At 42.1% G+C, this 27,159-nt stretch overlaps 1 protein-coding gene across 1 annotated transcript in view; it reads right to left on the reverse strand.

Moving 5' to 3' along the window:
• Window positions 1-2,088: 2,088 nt before the first annotated feature.
• The window catches only part of PEX14 (peroxisomal biogenesis factor 14), a 77,743-nt gene continuing 52,672 nt past the window's right edge, over window positions 2,089-27,159 (reverse strand). Inside the window, exons 4-9 of the mRNA XM_032201528.1 lie at window positions 20,295-20,417; window positions 13,531-13,616; window positions 11,026-11,128; window positions 9,681-9,778; window positions 6,377-6,468; window positions 2,089-3,929 (exon numbers count right to left, since the gene is read on the reverse strand). Of these exons, the coding sequence (XP_032057419.1) occupies window positions 3,464-3,929; window positions 6,377-6,468; window positions 9,681-9,778; window positions 11,026-11,128; window positions 13,531-13,616; window positions 20,295-20,417 (968 nt within the window). The 3' untranslated portion in view covers window positions 2,089-3,463. The remainder of the gene's footprint in view (window positions 3,930-6,376; window positions 6,469-9,680; window positions 9,779-11,025; window positions 11,129-13,530; window positions 13,617-20,294; window positions 20,418-27,159) is intronic.

A 27,159-nucleotide genomic window follows, 5' to 3' on the forward strand; every position in this document is an offset into this window, starting at 1 on the left:
AGACATGTCTCTTTTAATCCTTTCACACTTTGTCACATTTTTTTGAGTTCCCCGTGTTTCTCTTGGAGCTATTGAAAAGGGAGCTTTTATATCCTTAAATTACTGGAAAGCACCAGCCTGACGTTAATTCCTCTAGGGGAGAGCACAGGCTCACAGGGTTTCACTGGAATGTGCCCAAATGACACTGTTTAGAGGGAGCTCCCTTCACCCATTTTCTACCCTGTACCAAGAACCTACAGAAACCATGCTGCGAACCCACTGAACTCACCAACCTGAGTGTTGTCTTCTTCTCTGCCAAAGCCCAGGCTGGTTACACTAAAATACAGTCCTTGAATTATGCAGCTGGTGAGTGACTGCCTGCCGGTGCTGTCTGTCTTGTTCTGCAGAAAAAGGGTTCGCTACCTGGTCACCTTTAGTTAACGTGATGTGATCTCAGTGCCTACTAGCTAGTGAGCTAGACAGCAGCTGATACAAGAAGCTTGTTTCTAGCCAAAAAAAAAAGAAAAAATAATCACAAGTTAGCAGGCAGACTACGTGGTTCATTGGGACCAAAACACTTGCCCTGAAACTCCTGTTATGCTGGAAAGAAAGGCAAGAAGTTAGAGGCTGAAGAATAACACTCATGATTCCCAAAAATACCTACTGGCAAGAAGGTCTGGCTTCTTCCAAATTCCCTCCTGGTGGGCTGGATCTCTTCAACGAAGTACGCAAGACCCCATCAGCAGCCAGAGGCCCAGAGTCAGATTTTTTGAGCAATGGGCTACGAGGGAGCTTTCTGTGATTCATATGGGGCTGGGGTAAGGAAAAAACGTGACCTATTCAGCTGGTAAAGGTTGCAAGGAGCAAAAGCTGAGGGAGGAAAAAGGGCAGTTGAGGAAAACTGCCTTTTACTCTGCACCAGAAATCTTAAGGTAAATTAATTGAACACTGGGAACATGAAGGAAAGGGGGGAAAAATGAACCCGCAGGGATGCTTGTACTGTAAACCTCGTAAGTCACTCTGCAAGGCACATACCTCAGCAACATATTTTCCACATTTCACCAACTGCTGTTGTCCAGGCACTTTCTATTTTCAAAACCTTCTATGTATATAAAATGTACACAGGCAGGACAACACTTTTTCATTACATCCCTGCGTTCAGTCGTGTTTTCTTCTCACAAGGATTCTTGGCATGGAGAAATGAAAAGTGCCATCCCTTAATAAAAGCCTGTCCTTTTAAACACTTTCAAATTTGCCCTGTTTTAGCTAAACGTGACGTTCTTTGTGAACGTTAAACAGCGGAGAGAGAGACGGAGAGGGAGCGGGAGACACACACACACACTCACTCACTCCTGGGGAAGATATTCGTCCATTTAAGGAATGAGAAATCATCACATTCAGCAGCAGGTCTAAATACAGTAATATGAAGGTCCCTTTCACTCCCCCTGAGCAGGAAAATGTCACTCTGTACCAGACACCCAAATACTCAGGATTCAAGTAAATCCCTCATTTTTAAGGAGGGAGCCAAACACTTCTGTTGAGCAACGACGGGGCTGCAGTAGCGAGGAGCTGCTGTACACCACTTCTTTCAATGGCTTCTGTGCCGACATGGCAGGGTTAGAGACCAGTCATGGGACCCGGCACAGCATTCCCTGCCCGCAGATAAGCCTCGGGGCCATGGGATATCTCACACGCTGCCTTCAGCACCTCCTGCTGCCAGGGTGGAAGGGAGCGCTGCGCCGCATTCTGCACCCTGCAGAGCCTCCTGCTGGGAGGACGGGGACCAGAGGAGCTGCGTTTTACTCACCAGTGATCCATCCATCATCTCGCCCTCTGCAACAACGGAGGCAACCTAGAATTACGGTGGTGTTGGAGCTATTTGTGCTGTACTTTATAATGCACTTCCACCATTCTCTACACTGCCTCCTGCTGACACAACCTAGGACTGGAGCAGCTAGAAAGCAAGCCAACCACAAACATCCATCAGAAAACATTTTATACGGACTGAATTTCTGTAACCTCCCCTTTTCCCTCCCTTTACCACCCTGCACAAATTATTTCTCCATATTTCTCCCCTCAAAAAAGAGCCACAGTAATCCAGTAACAGCCTGGTGTTAAATAGTGGTAACTCATATTTATTACAATTATATACAATCGTATTTTATATTTGGAATCTATACATGATCACACAGACGAGCACGCTTGCTTGGTGAGGACAGTGAGACTCAGTTGTTACAAGAATTGCTCCGCTAAGAGGCTCTGATGCAGTGAATAATATAATTGGACACCACCATTTTAACAGCCGAGAACACAATGCTGCAAATGAGAGGTTTTAAAGTTCACTGTTTTAATTTGTATATAGCCCCAATGGGGCAAAAAAAAAGGCTGGACTGGGCAAGAAGGGCCAGCGGTGTACCTCAGAGCTGGAATTGTTTTCTCTTCTGTAAAGACTGCCTTGCTAAAGCAGGTGCCTGTCACTGGGTAGGTGCAGGTCTCAACTGATCATTTAATACGGGTTTTCTCCTCATTTAGGGAGAAAAACAAGCTAAGAACCATTGCAACAATTCAAAATTAACCAATTATTTCAGCATCTGATATCATCTCGTTCAGGGCAGCTATAAATAAAAAGTAAGATGTCAAAAACTGATGCGAGCTCCTTCTCTTTGGAGGAAGAAGTGTAGTAATTGGGATGAGTGGGGTCATCTTTTAAAGCCTTCTTTTACTGGGGAGCAATCAGTAACAAAGCCACCTGTTCTCATGCATTTTACTGTGGCCATGAAACCTGGACTTGGTCCCAAGCAAGAGGCCAGTTTGAAGAGCGGAAGGGAGCGTGTGGGGTGGAAATAGTGTTCTTTGGACCCCACAAGAAATTTAGTGTTTTCAAATGCTAGGTAGTTTCAGGAATTTGAGACTTGACGTAAGGCTTGGAAGAAGGTGGCTGAGACTGAGATCTGGTGAGGAATTCAGGATTAAACCGTTCTTTTTTGGTGACAGAATACCAATTAGTTTGAGAAATAAAACAGGTACTTGGGGAAACAGTGAAAATTGCCTAGGGGATTATGTGGAGATTAAAGACTTGTGAAATCAAAGAGCTCGGCACAGAAAAGTTTCTGAAACTGAATGGAAGGACTCTAGGATGCAGCAAAGAGGCTGACCACTTCAGGAGAGATGCTGAGAGTTTTAGTAAGGGGACTTATGTAGTTGTGGGGCATGGTAAGGCGACTGGTCTTCCAGCCTAGGCAGTGACCCCAGCTCATGGGGAGAAGGTAGGTCTGGGAGGGGAGAAGAAGCCACTGCAACGCTGCACAGCCTTGTGGTGAAACAGGGCCCACCTTATTCACTGGGCAATCATGACCCTACTCAAGGTCAATCATGGAAGAATCACTGGAAGGGATGGTGGCACTCCACAAAATGGGAGAGGCACCGGGGACAGTGCAGGAGGCTAGGGAAGATGTACAGCAGCATCAGCAAAAGCAAAAGTGCTTTAGTCAATCTCGTTCTCATTGCTGGCCCCCTCAGGTCTTCGTAGCTTTTCCACTTGCTCATTAATCTGCCCATCCCCTCCTCTCCGGTCCTCAGTCTGGACACCCAGACATTCCTCCTCATCCACGTGGCTCACATCATCATCCTCATCATCCTCTTCCTCCTCCTCATTCCTTTTGTTTTCCCTTTTCTCCTCCTCGCCTTGCACCTCCATCCGCACTTGGCTCTTGACATCGATCACCGCCTTGTTGCCTTCCTCGGCGCTCAGCAGATGGCAGCTGACCTTGGAACCCTCCGGGCTGTGGTTCTCCTTGACCGGCGAGGAGGTGGTGGACTCGTTGCTGACGGGTGAGATGTCGCTGCTGCTGTTGTGGTTGGCAACAGCAGGGTTGGAGGGCGAGCTTGGCTTCACTGGGATCTGCCATGACGGGATCTTAGGAGCCGAAGGGGAGGGAGGGAATTGCCTCCTTGGGGGAGAGAAAGGGAGGAAGAAAAGGAGAGAAAGGGGCTTTTATTAAAAACACTGAGGGGTTATCATTGGAGAGAATGGTATTTGTAATGGGGAAATCACGTAAAGCAGGACTGAAACTTCAAGTCTCCTTTGTCACAAGTGAACAAGAACAAGGCCACTTCTTCAGGCAGAAGCTCAAAGTGTTTTACCCAGTAATTGAGGCTACACACCAGTAATCTGAAGTACTAAAATGATCTGGTTCGGCCAATTTCACAGAGTAAGTTAGCACTCAGGAATGCTGCCTCTGGAAAGACATGAGTGTCCCTTTTAAAACAATCACTAATTAATTGGTAAGGAAAATTCCCACTGGAGCAAGAAGTCAGAGACATCAGCTCCTGGTACCTGAGCCAAGAAATTTCACCACCTGGCTCTTGCCTCCACTGTGATACACAGCTATTGCACGCTGGCTCATTACAATCCAGAGCCTATCTCCTAGTCCCAGCATGCACTTTACATGTTTGGGCCAGATCCTGGCTGTTGCAAACTGGTTCAGCTTCTCTGATTTGAATGGAGATGTACTGGCTTGCACCAGCTGAGAAGCTAGCTGCTCTGTCCTCAGCGAGTCCTCTCCAGGTGGGCTTTAAGGATTTGATAGTGCCAAGCTAATCCCAGCTCTGAAATGAGAATGTAAATACTAAACAGGACAAATGTAAGTGCAATGGGGAGCCCTGGTACCCTCAGAAAGTGATCCATAACGAAGAGTACAGCAAAAAGGCATGTCTGCTCTGGTACTCCCTATGTGTTCTTGCTTTTGTAACGTGGAAAGCAGGAGTATGAAGAGATATCAGATCCCCCTCTGAAAAGGATGATCTGTGACAGGGCATCCTCATGCCACTCAGGTGAAAGGGCAGTGCCATGGGCGAGAGCAGAGCAGACCAAAGCTGTCTGTTCTCCTACAGGGAGTCCTTGAACACAACAGGGTCCATTTCCACAGACTGACCTAGGAACAGCAGTTGTGCTCACCTTCCTCTTCCCATTGCCACCAGTAGTCACGGAAGAACTCTGCTGATCTAACCTCCATCTCCTGTGAGTGCAATAAGCTAATGCCTGCATTATTCAAACCAGTATCATAAATGCAATCAGCAAATTCAGTCTGGAGACTTTCTTGGCTCCAGTGTTGCTGCTGCCTCCTCACTGCAGAAACATTAGCCTTTTTGTTAAAAAAAACAACAGCAAAGTTTGCTTTCCCTAAAGCACCTACACCCCAGTTGCATAAAAGTGATTTTTCCCTAATGGCAGACAGCCCTCACCCTTGCCCATTCTGGAAAGCCACTTCTCCTCTGCTGGTGGCCATCAGTAGACAGCAGAAAGACCTTGTGCCAAATGTATAAATCAAAGAGGGAACCCTCCTTGATAGACAGACCAAGGGACAGGTAAGCCTCTTTGCTTCCTATTCATCCAGCCTGACAAGCAGAGGCCTAAGAAAGAAGACCGGGTCTGTAATCTCTGGGCAACCTTCCTGTTGCTGAAGAGATGTCATTAACTAGTGCTCTCTCCCAGCAGTGGTGCCACTGTGACCCAACTTAACAGACAGTAACTTAGTATGTGTCCCCAGTCCTCCACAGCTTTCTGCTGTGACTGCTGGTGGGAACAGGAGGTGTGGCAAGAATTTAAAAGACTATTAAAGCCAATACACTCTTCAGACTTCTGAAAAGCATTCTTGCTGAGATTCAGAGCATGTCTAGTCCAATCAGAGATCGGTCTTTGAAGTCCATATTTTAGGAAAAAAGATGATTTGAGAAGACTTGGTTACCTGTGGAAGGAGGTAAGGGAGTCATATCGGAGTGAAAGGATCAAAAACTGAAAGGCTAAATAAACTCTAAAGTAGTGTTTTAGAAAACAAAGGATTTCCTCAAAAACTGAGATCCCTCTCCTTAGGACTGTCCTACAGGCTGAGATTTCTCTCACCTCATTTCAGACTTGTACAGTGTAAGATGTCTACATCTGAGCTAGCCAATGGAGAGAAAAAGACTCCGCTAAAGTGCAATTTATCCTGGTTGTGCCCTAACCATGAATGGGGCAGAGGAACCGTACCCACCAGTGGTTCTCTCTCCATAACAGAATGGAGGAGGGCAGCTCACGTGTAGCCAACACCACAAACTAGGTGAGAGGCATCCTCCCTGTGGTGAAAGGCAGAGAATTCCTCTATTGCAAACAAAAGGGAAAAATCTTATTAATTATTAATTGCCCAAAGCGCTCTGTGATTTAAGGCAAATTTGAAAAACATTCTGAGACCTGCAAATAGAAAGTGTAGCAGAGTGCAAAGTGGTATTATTAAAATAGCAATAACAGGATATAGAGCTAGTTCCTGTTGGAAATGTCTTTCCTCTCTATGACTAAGAGAATCCCAGAAAGCAACCCTTCCCCACACAACCATCTTCCATCAACATATTCTGTCCATACCGGTTCAGGAGGAGTCCTTTTAACGAGTAGATCTCAGATTTCAGTTCATTAATATTCTGTGACTCCAGAATCCAGTTGGTAGAAGTTGTTGCCTATAACATGGAAAAGAAGGTGTAAAGATCAAAGCATGAACTGGGAGATAGCTCAGAAATGTCAAATTTTCTATCTCATCTTACCTCTCCTCCCATCTGGGAATCTCAAGCTGGGGCTAACATAAGCTCTATCACTTAAAATCTCAGATCTGAGCAAACCAACTTCCACAATGAAGGCGGACCTGGATGGATCCCCACAATAACCAGAAATAAAAATTGTTTCAAGGTGCTCAGACAATTCAAATATTTGCTTTCAGGTTAGAGGACTAATTAATCTTGTTTCCAACAACCATTGCTGAAGCATCTCAAGGGGACCTTTCTTTTTCCTTTAGAAAGCAGCCAGCACTTGTGAGAATTCAGACAAAGCAAGCTCTGCACAGCATGTTTTCCTCCAGTATGTCAAACAGAGAAGAATACACAAAGACATAAACCAAATTATTTGCCATTGACCTATGGAATGATTTTTAGATAAGAACTAGGATCCTGAAAGGCAGTGGGAGTTGCGCTGAATCAGGTCCTTTACTCTCTCCTGTGCCTGCAATTAGCTGAGGTAACAGATTCAAATATTAGCAACTCAAATAGCAGCAACTGGTTTAAAACCACTCGCTCATTTCTCCTAAATCATGAAATTAAGTCGACTATCTGCGTTCTGTGGTGTTTAGAGGTACTGATAAAGTGATGCTTGAAAGCTCCAAAAACTTTCCCCACTAGATCTGAACAATTAGAACTATGCTTGAGTTACCAGATTGTATCTCCAGGAAGCAGCTGGACTAGGCACTGTCTCTCGGATATTTCAAAGCAATGAATGCAATTTGGTGGGGAAAGATAAGTAACTCTTGGAAGCCTGGTACAGCTGCTGTCAGCACTGCATCAGAATTGCTATGGGATATCAGGCAGAAATTAGAGTAAGGTAACAACTGAAGAGAACATGCTGCAGATAATACTTTTGGCAATTTTTCTTTTAACCCTTCTGGGAACTTGAGAAATGGGAACAGCACTCTGAAAGAGAGATCATGGTATGGTTACCCCATCCTGCCACTGCAGCAGCTCCTGTAGCGATGGGCTGAGTGTGGGACCAAAAAACACTCACATCTAGCACTTCCCATAGTAATTTCTGCTAGAAGCCGTTACAAATGAATCCATTCACGAGCATCTCTCCAGAGATACTCTTAGTAAATTCCCCGATGAAGGAAGCCAGGACTGGAATAACAAAAAACTCCTCCTTGCCAGCTCCTCCTAGACGTAGCCAGGATTGGTTGCTCCTACTCACTCCTCAACCAGACTTCAGCTAGTGCTGAACAGCCCTGAACACCTTCACAGCCAGCACTCCTCACAGTGACTTCTGGGCTGTGAACCCAGTGAGCTGGGAGAGGCTCAGCCTGTAGTAGCTGTGATATACACAGATGCGTTCCCCTGGGATTCACACTCCCAGCCCTCAGACAGCAAGAATCCAGGAGCCACTGTTCTGGCTCTCCAAGACCTTGAAAGCTACAGCAGCACATTAACAAGGGAGTGATTTCCACTCACTGGCCTGCAAAGGACTCAAATTTCCAAAACACATATGGTGCCAGATGCCTAGGATTTAGAAATAAAATCTGACATCTGGGGCTTTTTAGCCAGTCTCTTTAAAAAACAGTTGTAGAAAATTCAAGCCTTGAATTTTTATGTACGTTTTTTAATTACTTAAAGTCCCTCTTTTTAATTTTTTACAGCATGCCAGTAGGAGTTTGAAAAGCAGATATAAAAACTTACATTACAGCTGAGAAAACACAGCTTTTATTCTTTGGTTTGTGGGGTTGCCCAAGTTTTTCTTTGTACACATGAGGTTTAGATATCATAACAATGTGTGCTACCATTTCAGTGCAGGGGGTGGAGAGGGGGGAGGAAAAACTTTAAGACTCTCTAAACCACCAAGACTCTTATGCCCTTTTCCCTTCTTAAAGCTCAACATGTGGCCTTAATCTTAACACTTACGACCTGAAAACAGTTTTCCAATTTCCGGACTGGCTCCAGGCCACCGACAGGCCACAGTTCCCAAGGAAAATTGAAGTGGAGTGTTGTGACCATAAACTGGCTTTCATGGTTGGGTTTACAGCTGTGCCACTGAGGGATTCCTACTGTACAGTGTGCACACCACAGAGTCAGCTGTGGCCCACCAGTTACACACCATCAAAGGGTTTCTATGAGATTGAAGTATAGGTATGGGGAGAAGACAACCTCTCATGCTGCAGGTAGATCACAAGGCATGTGTAAGGGATTTAACAGTAGAAAGAAAATTCTCTCCCTGTACTAAGAGTACTGAAAGATGTCTGGAACCTGAATAATTCCAAATTTGTGAGTGAAAGGAAGACATCATCTCTTTGTGACTGGTTCAAATCCATCCCGTCCCACATCTAACTAACACCTACTGACTGACAGAATGCTTAGCTGCCAAGTACTTCAGAGACAAAAAGTGCTAAGTCTCACTGCCAGAAAGAAAAACAAGGTTGATTAAAAGTTGAAACACAGGTACCTGAAAACACAGGTAACTACACAAACCAGCCAACACTGCTGGTTTTATTGACAAGTTCCAGACAGAAATCAAGGGAAATGGGCCACTGTGAGCACCTAATGTGATTGTGATGGGGCCACCTAGTACACTGAGATAGCCAAAATTCTTGAAACAGGCAACCAAATAGTACGAATGTTCAGCCATTACCTGTTCTGGATCTGAACAAGTGACTTACATACAGTATTTCAACTGTATGCTTAGCTGAACAGGAGTTAAGCCATTGTTTTGAATCAAAATACAAAGGTACAGGAGATATATAAACATGTAAAATTACATATTTTCAGAAAGAAAAAAAATGCACATCTGGCCTTTACACCTCTTTTGGTCACTGGACTAACAGGACAATTATTTCATTTCAATTGCATCTCAGAAGTTACAGAGCTGAGAACAGGTCTAAGGCCTCAGACAGAAATGCTGCACGCAAAGCCATATAATAAAGCCCTCTTAGAAGTCAGATATATCACTGGGTACCCAATTAATATCCAGTGCTTTAAACAGCCAGCCTATGGAAATGTCAAATGCAGAGAAACTGGTGGGGGATATGACAGAGATAAAGGCTGGACTGTGAACCTAATAAAGTCGTTTTCATGTGGACACAAAGGAAGACACGCATCTTCTACAGATGGTGATGTTCTGAAGGTGAGGAGCTGAAGGCTGATACCTTAGAAGCAGCCAGTTCTTGGGTGAGCTCCTGGATTTTCTGTTGTTGCTGGATTAGCGATTCCTGGACAGCTGCTAAAGTCTTCTGTAACTGAGTCACTGTGAGGGAAAAAGCAGGAGAGTGTTAAACTGAGATACATGCACACATGTCCTTTCTGCTGTCTAGCGACAAAGATGCCTCTATTCCTACTATATCTAATTTATCTACGCCCGCCTGCTCGCTTTAATCCATATGATTTATCTGCACTACGGGTAATCTACCTGCACTGCATCTAACCTCCAGTATTTCTAGTTTATCTTTCCATTGTATAGATGTCTATAGAGCACAGTATATCCGTCCAAAACCTCTCCCTTCTAATTATATTGGTTTATGATTTGTACATCTCCCTGAACTTATACAATGTTTGTATCATTTATCTACCTTGGGCCTCACACAGGCAAACTCTGGGGCTAGCTCCAACCTGGAAAGAGGCTGGTCTCAGGGCTGACCTTAGGGTATCATGAGAAATGAAAGATGCTTGTCTTCTTGCCCTCCACTAAAAAGTGTAATTAGCAGCCTCCTGCCCTGAACTCACCAGCTCCTTCACCTCCAACACGTTTACAAACACTGCTGAAAATCACGCTTTTTTCCATCCCACCATATACTTTGTGTATCTTCTCTTGTATTTCGAGAGAAAACCCAGTATTTCCCTCCTCCACCCCAGCAAACACTGAAGATCAACTGTTGGACTCCAATTCCTGCTGCAGGAGAACTTTTTCTACTTTGGTACTTTATCCAAAGCTTCCAGGCAGTAAACAAGCTGATAAAATAAAATAAAATTAAAAGCTCTATTGGTGTGACAGGTAACAGCTAATCCAGACCATCATTAGGGCATCGGGTAATGAACAAGCACCCTATAGAGTCAATAACAGAGAAGGTGGCTAAGGTCAGGGAGGCACAGTAATTACAGACTTTCCTGACCCTGCCTTGGATTTTCAGATGGAAGGTGGGGGGAAAACACCACAAAAAAGCCCCTGAAAACATCAGAGAAGCAGAAATTAAAAATGAACTTTACAGCCCTCCGAAAGGCTGTCATTTTATTCCCCTTATTAATATTCTGAGGTTGGGAGCCTTTCCGTAAAAACATAATTAATTGAGGCCGCGCCGACAGTAAACAAGCAATTTCAAATTAAACCGAAATGACGGCGGCTTCATTTGCAAATGTGAACAGATTCTCAGAGCAGATAAATGAAGTCACCACATAAAGTGGAGATGGAGGGAAAGAAGAGGGTGGGGGTCTTGGCAGAATGGAGGATGCAGGGAGAAGGGCTTTGAGGGGTGAATTGATGGAGTCATTAATCTTTACCTGTCTGTGTCACACTGCCACTCATCTCGGCAATGTTTGACTCAATCCTCTGAAGTTGTTTCCTATCTTCTTTGCCTCCCATGATGAGAGGGAGCAGGTATTTCTGCATGGAGGACATAAACTTTTTTTTACAAAACAGGGATATGCAAAGCGGTCTCTCTAATCTTCCTCAAAGTCCACCACCCAAACCCCATCTTTATCACAGAGCCATAGATTATTTATCCACAAACCTGGCTGAGAAAAAAAAATCCTCCTAAATTAGGTATTAAAAGAAGCTGCTGAAGAGAAGATGCAAGACCTGGGGGTATATTTTTGGGGGTGCTGAAAAACAGTTCCTGACTCTATTTAAGGTTTCCTGGGACGGCTCTCACTCCAGAGAAACATTGATGACATATAGATGTCAGATTCAGATTTCAGATTTCCTGTTCTCAAATGTGAACACACTGATGTTGAACAATATTTTGAGCTCCATCAACAAGATAAGAAATGCAGAAGTTGGGGGAAGAGGGGAAAGGCCCTGAAAAGGACAGAGGGAGCATAAGAGAGGGAATGAGAGTTGTAAAATCTTGTGAATCCTGGTGTTAGGAGGGTTAGAGTTGCGGAGGGAAAATCAGAGATCTAGAGAAAGAGGAATCTGTAGAAAAAGGAAATGGAGCAGAGGTAGTATGAAAGAACTATGTTAAGAGAGTAAAAGAAAGGGAGAAGCTACTACAGGAAGCAAGGCAGCTCCCTGACCCTGTACACAGCCATGAAATCTACATTATTCTGCCCCTGCAGAGGCTTGTCTTCATCTATTAGGTCCCAACTGTCCCCTAACAGCCATAGATCCTTCTGCAGCACTGCGCACAGGAATTGTTTATGCACTCTAAGATGAACACATCCAAGTGCAACATGGCAGGTGAAGAAGAGTGAGAGAAGGATGGTCTAGGATGTGGAAACAACTCTGATAGTGCCTATCAATTCTTCATCCTGGCTTTTGCTGCATGTACACACACTGTCGGGGCATACATACAGAACCGTTTCTGAGACAGAGCTGATTATCCAAACTGACATGTGTGGGACAGCTCTCTTTTACACTTAATAGCATTGGTTTAAGATTTCACTGTCGCTGTACACAGCTCTTACCCTCACAAAGCATATGTATGCACATATGTTTACACTCAGACATTCTGAAAACCAAATAGCTTTTGATGACTTTCATAAGCAGTTCTCTTTTAGTCCTCACAGAACACACATGGACAACTAAGTCTTATCCTAGCATCCTATCTTTCATTTAGAAATCACTATTTGCAAACTCCCTCAAAATGCCACGGAGGGCAGAGGGAATTTATCAACTGTCTCCAGAGATTTCTTACTCCTATAAAAGAATATGGGTCTCTGTTAGGCACACAATATGTCTTACGAGGTTTGGATAGACAGCAGAGCAAGATCTGTAAACAAAGAATACAGCAGTAAGATGTATTAAGAGCATCAGTGACATTACACCAAAATTTTTATGTAAACCATCAATATGTGTTAGAGGTGTGTCATTCAGTAACAGCAATGTGTTAAGGTTTGCAAGGCCCAGCAGCTGTTGTCTCCACATCTCTCTGGACACTGATCAGCCTCACCATTCTTTGCAAGAATGAAAAGATCAGCAAGGTTGGCATCACTGCTTTCATATAAAAGACAAGGGGATAACATAGCTTCAAAGGAGCCATCCTCTAAGTCGTGTAATTTTACTTGCATAGATGGAACAAGTTGCTAAATCTGGCCTCCCTCTCTTACCCTGAGACCCAGAAAATTAATGATAGAATGGAACAAGAAAAGTAGTTTTAGAAAAGAAGGTCAGCACTTGATTTGTAAAATAGATTTTACTACAAAAGGCAGTAGGATTATCTAATGTCACTTACCACAGTACTGGAAAGCAAATTTAGAGTGAAGAGAGTATGTTCAATCAGAGGAACATTGCTCAAGAAATAAGAAGAGGTACTGTCTCTACAGTACTCAAGCAAACACACGCTTGCTCTCCCTAGTTCTAAGCACACTGGAGTAGAACTGGGGGGATAGAGCTAGAAGTTAGCACCTTCTTTTCAGCCTTCTCATCAGTCAAAGACAACTCCTTGCTAATCTATGGTGCAGGATCAGCAGTGTACAAACCATTAGACTATGGCTGTGACAGTAATGTCTGATGGCCAATGCTGAGAAAATCCCTTTACTGATCTGTCTTCAGTTTGCCCAGTTTAAAAATTAAATGAATGAATCAAATCACATCCATGAATCAAATGACCTTGTTTCTGGCAGTTTGAGATCCACTCCTGAAAACTAGTTTTGTTTGCTTGCCATTTTTTGCCTCTGCATTTCCATGTGAAGTGTCTACATTTCTCACATACACCAATGGCAGTGTCAGTACAAGCTGAGATGCTTGACCAACTTGGAACCAATGTGATCATTTGGAAACAAGCGGAATAACATCGTTCTCTCAGAGTACAGAGTATGGTGTTGGAGTAGTGAAGGAGACATTACCTTGTACAGCTGGTGGAAGCCAAAGGCAATTCCTGCCATTATGATAGCCAAAGCCCCATAATCTCGCCATCTGGAGCCAGGTGGACCTAAAGGCCAAAATCAAGAAATAACCATAGTCAGAACTGCAGGTGATAACATTTTCAACTGATTTCCTGATATGCCCATTTTGTCAGAGAAAAAAAAGCAATGAATAATGCCATTTGTGTTTCTTAGCAGGCATAGATTTAATGAACAAGGGGCATTTGGATGCTGGTAGCACTTCAGGTACGGTGTACAGGCTCCTGTCCTTAGGACATCGAAACATCTGTCCAGACCAGCATCGATACTGGCCTTGCTCAAGGTGTCAAAGGGAGACAAATCACATCAGCAATTAATGAAGTTCCATCCAGCTGTTTTTCTCTACTCTTTCCTTACAGAAGGCACTCCACACTCCCCCCAGACAACTATGGTGTTGAGTGCTAGCTCAGGTTAACTCATTACTTGAATACCAATTACTCTTCATTATTGTAATTCTTTTAAATGGGGACAAAACCAGAGACTCAGAAGAGTGCAGGAAAAAGAAAGAGAGAAGCGTTTAGAGGAAAAAGAGAAATCTATCAGGGCAATAAATGGGTTTATGAAGGCTGTGTCAGCAATTACAGACTGTTTCAATAAGGAACGATCCAGTGTCTTTCAAGCCTGAATTACAAATAGGGACCAAAGCACATACAAACAGCAAAGAAAAAATATGCAATTAAATACCTACAGAGAGAGAGGTAAAGGAGAAGAGAAAGGATTGAGATATTTAACACACAATTCTGCACAGAAGCTTAGAGACTCAACAGAGCAGAGCAAAGATATGGCACGGGCTGCTCCTCCGAGCAGAATTAGAAGACACCTGTAGTTTTCCACCAGCTTTATCCTTTCACCTCCCTCGCAGTTCCCTTAGTGAATCTTGTACTACCCCCGGGTTTCTGTAATAATAATGGGGATGCAGAGTGATCTTTCCTGAAGTTCAGTGGCAGGATGTGGGCAGAAGTGATGAGGGGGAGGCTGGTGTGCAGTCTCCAACCAGACAGACCCAAATCTACATGGGACCTATGATGTCTAGGAAATGCATTCTGTTCTCCAAAGTTTTAACTCGGGTTTAACTGGCCGAAATGCCTGGAAGCTTGTCCTCTTTCCGCTTGGTTCACCAACTGTCAGTTTTCTTGTTGCAGAGGTCTCCTACAGGCATTTCATTGCAACAGTTATTCCTAATTCCAGCCCTCGGGCTCTACAGACAGACACTGACTCAAATATTGGCACCCCTAGCTTCTTGCTACATCTCAGGATACAGTTCTCAGATTATCTGCTGGCTAGAAATCCGAACAAATTAAAACAGCTCTGCCAGAACCCAGGAATAGTGTCACCAGCAGTATTTTGGGTTGCTGTGGTTGCAGCTTTGGAGCTTAGGCACATGATCAAATTACCATAACTTTTTAACTTAATGAGTTAAAACACGTCAGCTAAGCTGCAGTAACTGGCTGTGTACATGTCAGGATTGAAAATGATCCCTGGCTAGCCTTGCTGCAAACCCCAGTCCTCCACCCCACTTCCCACTCCTTGCTCTGCTCCCACCTTCGTTTCTGGTACCCGAATTCTCCTGGATGTCCAATTCTCTGCCTTGAGCTTCAAGGATCTTTCTGTGATGCTGCAACTCATTCCAGGCTGAGCTGCCTATTGCAAAGGGTTAATTAATCTCAGAGGGTCGGTGGGTCCAGCTGTGGCCTGTCCATGGCAGTCTGTGGCTGTCCCTGACTGTCCCCAGCCACAACGACCTCTGAGCAGGATGGAGAGACACCTGTAGCACCCCGCCTGCTTTGCCCTTTCACCTCACTCATCTCTCCCTCCATTCCTCTAATGCTGGAGCTAAGAACATTTTATTGCCCCCTAGTTTTCATTATTAATGAAAAGGGACCAGAATGATCTTTCCTAAAGTTCAGAGAGTCTATAAAGGCAAGAAGCCGAAATGCCATTTTACTCGTTTTAGAGATGTGTGAAATAATTCTGTCTTGTGGCAAAAAAAAAGTGAGGGGGGTGGAGAGGAAAACTGAGTGAGGGATACAGTAAAGGCTCTGTGCTGACCACATCAACGTTACGATGTTAGGAAGAATGTCACAGCTCTGCCTGAAATCCACATTCAATCTTCCTTTTTGTCTGCAGTGGAGGGGGGGCTAGAAGTTTCTCAGCTCACGCTGACTTTGCATATCCTCAATTTCCCCACTTATAAATTGAAAAAATACTCAGAAGTGAAAAAGCACTAATAGTCTAGATACTCCTGAGTTTAAGTACTGAAATCCTCCTGAAGGAGATACGCTGCATACTGGGGATATAACAAACATACAGAGACCCTCAAAATGCAGGTAGAAGTGACATGGACGTTTTCTCCAGCTGTAAATCTGTTTTTCTTTTTTCTGTAAGTATATTTAATTCTCAAAACAGCAACTGTAAATTGCACCTCCAGAGCAAATACTCACTATTTTTAAGAACCCCATCTGCCTCAGAATTAGGTTTCCTGGTCTCAATTAATTAGGCCTCGTGCATCACTAGCAGCCATCACTGGCACTCACATTTAAACCCATCGAAACTGAGGCCAGAAGAGGTGATTTTTCAAGAGCAAACAGCAAACCCATACAAAGAAGTTGGGGAAAAAAATACAGGAGTCCAAATTCTTGTTTCTGTTTTCAACTGTAGGAGGAAACAGGATGTATTTTACAGCCTTCTCTCACCTCATGAAGACACAGGGACGGGAGAAGATATGTGGACACATGGAGAGAAGAAGACCCAAATGGCAAGAAAATCAGTCCTTGGAGTTCTGTTTTACACAGGTGTAAAATCTCCACAAAGTACCATAAACCCCATGGGTTAGAGCACAGACAATACCTGGATGATAAGCATGCAGCTTTGCACACCTAGCGCAGAAACTCCCCCGAGTTTGCATGTAATTACAAGGGTTAGAAAGGCAAAAAAATATACACACATAAACCCAATTAATCATTTAAATATTTAAAGTCAGATTTTTGTCCTCACTGCTGGATTAGTATATTTCATAACGCCAACAGCAGACAGCCCTGTTTTTTTACTGGGGGTTCATTTTAGAGCATGTTTAAACTAGTCAGATTGAGTGATGCTTCCAGCAACTAATCGCATGTCAAATAAAAGATATTTTATGTAATAAATTACCGCTACAAGTAATTCAAATGTCATTTATCAGTTTTATTATCAGTCAGGCAAAGTCTTGTTTCTCTATATTAATCAAATTCAAGCTTTTTTTAAGCTTTTTTTTTTTTTTTTTTTTTTAAGCAGTTTTGACACCTCTTGGCAAAAGTACAAACCGTGGGGAAGGAATTACTCCTCCAGAACAGGGAGGAGAAATAGTAGAGATAATATTAAGCTGAAATACAATGTCTAGAAACTTTAAAAACTGAATTCTTTTCTCTTTCCCCAAAAAGTTACTTAAGGCAAACCCAGCAGTAACAGCTATTTCCAACAAAAGACTTGAATATTAAGTAATACCTACACCATCATTACAATTTCTGCAAAAGGAAGTATTTAAGAGGTATAAGTTATTTCCTGCAACTTTCAAAATGACACCAGCCTCAGTCAACTACAGCAGGAGTAGGTCAAGCAAATAAAACCAAAAGGTGTGTGTAGGGCTTAGTGCTCTGACTCACAAGAGCGGACACCTTACACCGGAGTTGCTGGCAGGATCACCCACTCCTTTCCTGCTGAATGAACTCTTGAGACAGTCCTGAAGCCATCCCAAACTTCTGCACTCCTAACCCATAGTTTTAACAAATTTTAAACATGAAGCAGTAATACCTTGGTGTAAGTGGGACAGAGAGAAATTACATTTCACAAGCCACTAGCCACTGCTTTTCAGCACTGCACCTCCTCAATCATTTCTTTTCTCTCCCCCCCCACTTTTTTTTTTTCCTCTGCCGACATAATTTTCTCTCTCTAGTCTTGTGGTTTAAAGGTGTCAAAACTAATCAAAAAGCCAATAACCAGAAGAAAAAAAAATCAAACCCAAAACGGTTTAGTCTTCAAGACTTAAACTCCAGCACATTAGATGCTGCTTCACAAGAAACTCAGATGTCTTCTTTAGAAAAAGCAAATGCAGCCAATAATCTCAACACTTCTTCCAGAATAATTTGTTCCCATCCACAAATCAACTTCTAGATTCAACAGTCTACCTATCTCGTTAGTCCTTTAGATACACTTTTGAACTTCAAACCTCAAAACATTCTAACGCTAAAGAATACTCTGTAAGAGCATAATAGATAGACAGGAAAAAGACTATCTGTCTTACACATGACAACGCCTGACAAATCTGTGAAAGAAAAATTGACTTTGTAAACTATCACAGAAACAACTGTCCTGGAGCAGATTTGGACCAATTCAGCAATATTCATTACAATACTAGCATCTGTTCAACAATAACCTACAGCAAACCCAGCACCTGAAAAAAGCACCGAGCCACATCTATAAGGACTCAAATCTGCGCCTCTGCACAGTCTCATCCTTCAGCTCTAGAGAAATTCACATTTTCTTCTTGCAGTTCTGACACCACGGAAAGCATTTAAAAGGAAAACACAGAGATGGATCCATCATTAACAACACCAGTGCTACACCAGTCAAGGACCAGAATTAAGCACAGATGACATCTAATCAAAACAAATGTTTTGGTTAAACGAATACCACATATATTTAGCTATTAATTCTTTTTATAGATTCATTTAAAGGTTAAATAGAAGGTCTACAAAGAATGGCTGGAGAGGGGAGGAACAATATCTAATCAACCTATTGCCACTGCTTCCCAGATGTTGTGGGTTGCTAAACAAGACTGGCTCACAGGCAAAAGCTTTTGGTTCAAATTACTTGAAAAGCACTAATCAGATCACAAAGCTAGAGCATACGTTTATAATCACAACCCCTAAAAAAGCTCAACTTTGGTGGTATTTTTCTTCACCTTTGGTTTCTGAGCATTACAGAATAATACTTTCACAATTCTCTTTGGAGATGTTACTAGGAACTTTAATTTTTAAATATTAGTTAAGATTGTTAGCTAATTACAAGAAATAGAGAGCTAGTGCTTTGAGGAAATCCAAAACAGTAAAAGGGGAAAAAAATGAAAAAGCTGTAAGTGTTAACAAAAATGACAGCGTTTTCCAGTTTGAATTGCACACTTCTTTCCTGCCTTACTTGTATTAGTGGAACACTATAAAATAAGAAAAAAATAACTCTTCCAGTATTTTGTTCTGATAAGAACAAAGTTTGCTGAACAAAAAAGGGATGACACTAACAGGGATCTAACACTTTGATCAGCAGATTTTGCTTTTCTGGCATTTTCTGTGAACTGCAGGAGAGCAGTATTAGCCCGGGAGGAAGAATTCAGTCCTGGAGTTCACCAGTGCACCCAATACAGCTGTAAGAAAATTCCAGTTCTGAACCCAACACCAACACAAACATTTTTCTTCCCAAACTGTGGCAAACCAGAGCATTTCAAAAAGAGCATTTCAAATCTCGGAGAACAAGCCTAGCATTATTTCTGACAATAGTGAAACTATGTCATAAACTAATAAACACAGCCCTATGTAGACTGTTACATTGGTCCATGTCTGAGCTCAAACTGTTTAGCAACAATATCAAAATCCAATTCTTAATACTTGGCAGGTAAGTGAAGTGCTTTTCAAACTGCCAGGCACACATGTGAGCTGAACAGCTTCTTTTGATGGATTTTTAATGGTGTGTACTTTGGTTTTTATTGTTTGGAGCTTAGATACTTTTTTGCGAGGTTTATTTTAAAATGCAAATATATATGTAAATTTTAAGTCTACACAGATTATGCTGGGACTTTAAAAATTCTCTGGCAGTGTATTTCGTACACAAAATCATACAATCTTATCCACACAGTCTACACAGAATTTCTGCTGTCACCCCTTACATTAAGATTGAAAATAGAAATCTTGTTAAAAATAAGCATCACTGTTTATTATTATTTGTAAACAGACAGTATTCTTAAAACTCATTGTGCCAGACACATGGGAAGTCACAGACTAAGTCCTGAAGACATTATATTCTGTTTTGTTGTTTGTGCTGAAAATACACCTCTTTCAATTAACCATTCAACATTAACCGATCCGTTGCTTGGCCAGTTAAGAAAATAAGTCCTTTAACTAAGATGCAAAACCTTGTGATCATGTGCTGCAGCCAGTTTAGTGAACAGACTCCATTGTTGTAATACCTAAAGATGTAATAACATTGCACTTTTACATCACCTTCTATCCAAGAATCTATCATCTCTATCATACATTAATGATCTAAATATTAGAAAGCCCTATTGATGAAGGGAAGTATGACCCTTAGTTTTAGAAGGGAAGACTGAGTCCTACACTGGCTAAATGCTTTTGCAAGTCCTTACAGCAAGTCATAAGCTAATTTCTATTGACTATAACCCTTCATGCCAAGAGGTGTCATAGGCTAGTATTTATGATGCTTGTTCATAGACCATGATCGTTTGTATCAAATTTTCCTTGTGTAATATGGTCTTGTGGCTCCATCGTGTCACAGGCATCAACAGCTACGGAGTACATTCAAAGTAACATTCGGTGTCTGATTCTGACAAAAGTTACGGTATTATTGGAATTGAAACCTAGGATCTGGCACAGAAACGTGTGAAATTTTTGCAGAAATCACTGCAGAAAGCACCGTGACCAGATGTTTTTCAAGGGGTTACTTACTGTACACCATGGGGTGAGCGGGCTGAGCTGGCACCAGCTGTGGAGAAGGACCTGGGGACTGCGGCTCATCGGTGCTGGTGCCCGACTGCTGGAAAGCCAGGTCAATTTCTTCATCTGTCAGGCCTGGGGGAGCAGAGGAAATGAGATCAGTTTAGCACCTTTACCCACTTGATGCACGCATAATTAAATTCTCAAGCCAGGCAGAACCCTTTCAAGCTGCAAAGAATTTTGGCACCGACTTGAGCAGTACTGCCTCCCCAATTTTGGATTCACTGGAATCTCTCCCTCTCTCTTTCTCTGTTGCAATTTAACCTTAAGCGACAGAATATTAGCCTCAACGCTGCTTCCAAATGTGGCTCATTCAATTTCCTTAATTTATCCTTGAGTTTATTGCTGCTTTTGAAGTAGCTTTCTATTGCAATTCTCCATTCTTCCCCCGAAAAAAAGATACCATCAACTGCAAATGTGGCTCATTTTAATCTGTAATGGTGTAAAAAAAAAAAAGAGGGTAAAAAACTAACAATAATGCATGAAAACAGACAGGGAAACAAAAAACTAATTATTGGGTTAGACGACTAATTAGTCTAGATCGTTTCCGAAGACGGGAATAATTTGCTTTATTTTATGACAAATGCAGAAATAAAAAGAAAAAATCAGGACTGACTGTGATTAGTATGAATGGGACACAGAATGCAAGGAGGAAATAAAACTATAACAAAACAGATCAAAACAAGGCCAAGCCCAAACTTTCAGCTTAGCATTGCCCCGGCCTACTGCTGCCTGATTAGATTGCCCTAGGGCAGCCTGTTTTTTATTTCACGCAGAGCTGTAGTCACACTGCACACATGGTACACGTTGGTGCAGTCCCTCCTGCCATCAGGAAATGCCAGGATGACCATCTGTAATTGGCCACAACATATGGAAAGGATTTGGCCAACAAGGGGGAAAAGAAAAGCAGCTAAGGGATTCATGATGACCAGCATCTGTGAAGAAAGAAGCACAGCTGGATTATTTTTTCCAAGAGCAGAAAACATCCTCTAGAAAAAGAATTCGGTACTCAGATGGCAACCATGATGTGGGGCAGGAGAGCTGGGTATTATTTGTCTGTTATTCTCCTGCACAAAAGCAGATAGAAAGCCAGTGGCCCTGCTATGAGGAACATCTGAAGTGATTCAGGACCTTCTACTATACATACAGTGCATATGCAAAAGCCTTCAGAGACTGGAAGTGTGGATATGGATTTAAGGGGCGAGATTTAGAAGAGACAGACCACTTGATTCTCATGTGGTTGTTGCAGGGATTGAGCACAGCGAAGAAAATGGTACGAGTGCGACAGCAGTGGGAGCAAACAGAGGAATACTTTCCCTCCAGCACTTCCACTCGAGGTCCATGAAGTACTGCTGGCAGATGAAATTTCTGAACTTCAGCCTTTAAAACACTTAGCTCCTCAACAACACGGGGAGATGCAATATAGAAAATGGCCAGGTTTCTGGGCATATTACCAAAGCTTCAAAAATATTTTTTTTCACAATCTTAAACTTTACTGCTTACTGGGGGACTAGACAGAATAATCCATAGCACAAACAGTATTGCCAGGAATTAATATACAAGGCTGTCTCAGAACTGTTATTCAATATAACACAGCACTAACACGGTGCTTCTGAGCTTCAGAAGCCTTTATAACTATGAGCATTTTTTCCCCTATTCTTGTGGGTTAACTACTATTCTGTCCACTGTGCAGTGCTGATATGGATGTGCAGAGGAGTTAGGTGATTTCTCTAACATCACAGACTATTGTCAGTGTCAGAAACTGTACCAGAAATCTGAAGTTCCTAATCCCTGGTCCTGCAGTCTGATGAAATCACCCCTTTACTTTTATTTGATGCATGCCTCAAACAGTAAGGAACCCAAACCACACAGAATAGAATGGACTCGCAGTGAAAGTAATAAAAGGCACATGAACGCATCAACTCAGCCTACTGTTCTAGTCACAAAAACAATATTTATGGTGTCTAATCCATGTTAAAAAGAGAAATCCTAATAAGAAAGAAGCGGTTTTAACCAGCTCCTAATTATCCAATATAGGAGAAAGCATAAACAGATGCCAACACTGCAGATCACTAGCAACTATGGAATTTCATAAAGATGGAGCCAGACACACAAGACAATATCAGCTGCTGGCTGTAAATGTGGCTCCCACTAGAACGGGGGCATTTTGTTCTACTTCCATGCAAAGATAGCAAATCTGAAAATATTTAACATTTGGGAATGTATGGAGGTTATGAAGGATCCTTTACTCATTCTACAAAAAGGGCAGGAAATAATACTCACTGCTTCCCAACCATACTGCCCCCTTCAATTCTCGCCCTACTTGGGAAAAACACTAAAATCTTTCACAGATAAAACACACTTCTAGGATTTTTTCTGGTCTTGCCAACTAGTGACACTCAAATATCACTGTTTTTGTTAAAACCCTGCTACACGTTGAAGAAAAAGCCCATGTGAATAATAGAACAATGGGAAACCTTTCACATTTGAGTCCCCAGTATGAAGCCTGTACAAAGTAGAATAAGTAAAAAATGTTATTACCTCCCTGGACTATTCTGCCTCGTGAAGTCGTCTTGTTTGTCGTACTAATGCCATCATAAAATAGAACATCACAACTACCTCCCTTCTTAATTATCACAGAAGACCGGGAGCGCCGTCACCTTGAAACACCTCCTTTTTATTCACCTGAACAAGATGTTTTTAAGGCCCTGTCATCTTGGCCTCCAAGCATCAAGGGAATAATCTCCCGGAGCTGATTCCTTAAGCATACATATGGAGTGAGTCTACACTGCACTGAGGCATCTGTGGATTCAGAAATATACTCGTCTTCATGGCTGTCATTTCTCACACCCACTAACAAAAATGTAAAAGATATTCCAAGGCTGTCCTTGGGCATTTATAACTAACTCATCAAAATTCCCTTTGGATTTTATTTTATTTTTTCAGATTCACCACCTATACACACGTATGCATACAGTCTGAGTGAGTTTTCTATGCCCTAGATTATTCAACCTTGATGTATTAATTGCAAGGAAAAGTGAATATTTCTAAACCAGCTCAGAGTCATCTGTTCCAATATCTCATCTTGCTTTATTTTATTACATATTACATGAAAAATATCCCTGTTCTACTCATTATATTAATCTAGTAGGAAGTTGGTAACCCCAAAATAATACCACTTCCCTTGGATGCAAAAGCAGTGCTATGAAAACTGGAGCTTTGTGTCTAATATAATCCTCTCTCAAATAGGTATGTCAAGAAAATGACCTCAGTTTAACAGAAGAATTGCTCTAAATCCATTTTCTCAACACTTTGGAAAACAAACGTTTTAGTTCTTCTAGAGTTTCAGCAAGATCAAGACCATGCAGAATGCAAAAGGTTAAAAGGAACAATAAAGGAAACTGCCAATTGTAAGTGAATTATATTTGGCTTTGAAAGCTGAGCCACGGCTATATTATAAAAGGCATCTCTTTGCGTTGTTTACCATCACCCTGACTAATGCAGACCTTTTTTTTTGTTTTAAATAATCTCATGCAAATTAGACACACACTTCCTTCCAGTTGATTGCTATCTGCAAGGAATAATCTAACCGCAGAGGGTACTGAGCAAGGACTGAGCTGAGGAGAAGGATGCAAGGAAGCTGTCTTCACAGCCCTACAGAATGCAAACCTATTCCCTTCCCCCAACCATCCATCTCATTTCTCTTCTGTGCCACAGCCTTAGCAAAGAATTAGTCGTAATTTTCACAAAGCCTTAAAATTTCCTTCGCAGGCTTCGGGGTGTTGATTTGAATTATCCAGCACCCACAATTGTTTTGCATTCAAAGGTTCTTGCTGACCCCCTTTTGTGATTGTCACTGCTGCCACTGTTTTCAGGGATCACTCAGCCTCTGTAAATTGTAGTCAAACAGAGAATCGGGGCGAGTCAGGGAATAAAATGGGTTGTCAGAAACATCTCTTGATGCCTGCACCTTTGTTGTACAAAAACCTCCTTTGCCCAAGAACTTTTAGGACTTGACTGTCTGTTTAAGTCTGTTTACAATATCCACTGCTATTTAATTTTAGGGCTTCATGTACATCAAAATATTTTCCTCTTATGACCACTCTGAAGCAATGGAGTACTGTTATCCGTACCTGCAGATGAGGAAGTGAGACATGCAGATATGAGATGTGCTCCAAGGGCAGAACCAAACCCTGACCCAGTCAGAAACTAAAACTCAGGAGACGTGAGCGACAACTCTTTTTCCCATCCACTGAGCGTATAATTTTCTACATTCTATTCTCCCTTGTCTTGCTCAATCCAGTAACTCATGCAACATTTTTCCAAGCTGAAGGCAGCATTAGTTTTAAGGAGAAAATTTCTGGTTAGGAAGACAGAAAGTATTCTGCCATAACAGAGGAAGGTGGTGGTAAGAATTAAGTTCCTTTTGTGCTTTTCCAGCTTTATTACCGCTCTGACAGCCCGCCCTGGAGCAATCATCACACCTACCCTTTTGCAGAGACAAGCTGGGTGGGTTTTCTGTTGTTCACCCCACACATGCACACCCTTCTTATTCAGAAGAAAACAAACCAGATCTGGACAAGTTTAGCTACAACAAACTGTATGGCTGCACCAGGTTTGGGCGAAGAAGCACATGACTAAAAGGAAGACCCACTGTAGACATCCTGAAATGACATTACACTCCTGTTCCTGGAAGCCACGATGTCAACCCTGCTCAGAAAGAACACGGCCACATTTTAAAAGAATCATCATAAAAACCTTCTGGGATCTGATCCAGACTAATGATTCCACCTGTTCAGTCAGCTGCACGCGGTGCTGGGTGACTCGTTTTGTCAAATGTTAATCCTGTGGTCTATTCTGTGCTTAGTTTAACACATTTCAAAAGGGTCAAAAGGTATAGGCTCCTGCTCCATTTTCTTCCACATGTCCATGTTCATCAGGCTCTCACAAGGCCAATCCCAACCTAACCTCCTAATGAAACCGAAGGTCTCAGGAACATCACTGATTTTTTATTTTTTTTTACCCTTCATTTACACTAAGACACTTTATTTGAACGTAAACATCCTACTGCTGCACTTCCAACTCAAACACTGGGGAAAGGAACCCAAACATCAAAGTGAGAATGAGTTGTCTCAATTGTGTGGCAGAAAAATGCAAACATAGAAATCATTTCAAAAGTTACTGAAAGGGCTTTGAATTCTTGCAGCTTTATTCATCTGGGGGACTGCTAATTCTGCAGTTCCAATCTTTAAGAAACATTATACGCTTATTATACTTACATTAAATACATCAGGGTGCCTAGGCAGCATTTAGAACTGATAAAGGTGCTCTAACCTCAGCAACACTGCACTGAAATGAGGAAGGAAAACCCAGCTGACGATACAATGCTAAGAATTACATGGAGCCGACCAGGAGAGAAAAGGTTAAAAACAAAAAAGTATTTTGGCATTACAAATATAAATAAATAAATAAGCCTGGCAGCAGTTTCTCTTCCTGGCCAGGCTTTTTGGAGTCTATAATAAAATGAAGTGTAATGGAGGAGAGGAGGGCAATGTCAGAGGGTGAGGGTTTGGGAGAGAGGTTGTTAAGTATCTCCCTCTCCTCAGCTGTGTTTACTCCATTTACAGGACCCCAGGTGATTGATAGACAAAAGAAAAGCAAGCAGATAGTAACCCCCCTCCGGGAGCATCAGTAAAGAGGATAACTCCCGACATCATCCAGAGCCCCAAACTCTCCTCAGGCCACTTGTAATTAAAAGGACAGAGCAAGATATGCAAACCAGAGAAAAAGTAAAAGAGGAATTTTTTTATTTATTATTAACATTTTGTTGGAACAGTAGAGTGCAATAAGGACTCTCAGAGCCGTTAAAAGTCGTCGGGTGACCTGCAGACCCCTATTTCCCAGAGCCTTGTATAAAATTGAATTTTTTAAACATAAATTACACGTAATGACGACACTGTAAAAACTAACAGTAATGGAAAGCTGTGCTGTATTTCATTAGCCTGTATTATTCCGTGCCACCTGATCCAGCCGGGCCTTGTTTATGAGTTAGTGTGTTAGCAGATGCCGATGGAAGCATTTGCTTCGACCTTGCTCTTCTCATTGGGGCATGAAATTACGACGGCAGCACCTTGATATTACAGCCATAAATACAGTAAACTGCAAATTTAAGCCAACGGCTCCTATTGTCTCCGAACATAAAGCTGATCGGTATTTATTTAAAAGGAGAACGAAAAAAAATATTATATATCACCTTGTTTATGGGTCCAGTCCCCCCCCTCCCCTAATCTGCCTTATTCACTTGGTTAAATACTAAACAAACAAACTAAATCCTCCCTATTTTCTACTGATTAAATATTCTCCTGAAATGAGTATTGTCTTCAGAAAACTGGATCAAAGTACTTCCACTCTGAATAAGAAAGGATGACCTGCTTGCTGAGCATGTTTTGGAATGGAAAAAACAGGAACAAGTACTACAACTTTTCTTCTCAGTTTTCTATATTTGAGAAGTTCAAAATATACAAAGAAAAAGTTGCTTCTGGTCACTCTTCCGTGTGTGTGTGTTACATGTATGTACACGCACCCAAGAGAGAAATGTTTCCGTCCAGTTGTTGCTTATTTAAAAATATCTCCCTCGTTAATACTGTTTCGAATGGAGGGGGAAAGGTACAGAAAAAAATGCAGTGAGATTAATGGGAGGAAAAAAAAAAGAATGCACAGGACTCCTCTGTGCCACAGAGAGTGGGGAGGATGCCTCATTTTCCTATGGGCATTTAGGGTAAATACCCCTGTTCACTGACAACATACCCACTAAAAT

Source organism: Aythya fuligula, chromosome 21 (genome assembly GCF_009819795.1).
Source record: "Aythya fuligula isolate bAytFul2 chromosome 21, bAytFul2.pri, whole genome shotgun sequence".
Lineage (NCBI taxonomy): Eukaryota > Metazoa > Chordata > Aves > Anseriformes > Anatidae > Aythya > Aythya fuligula.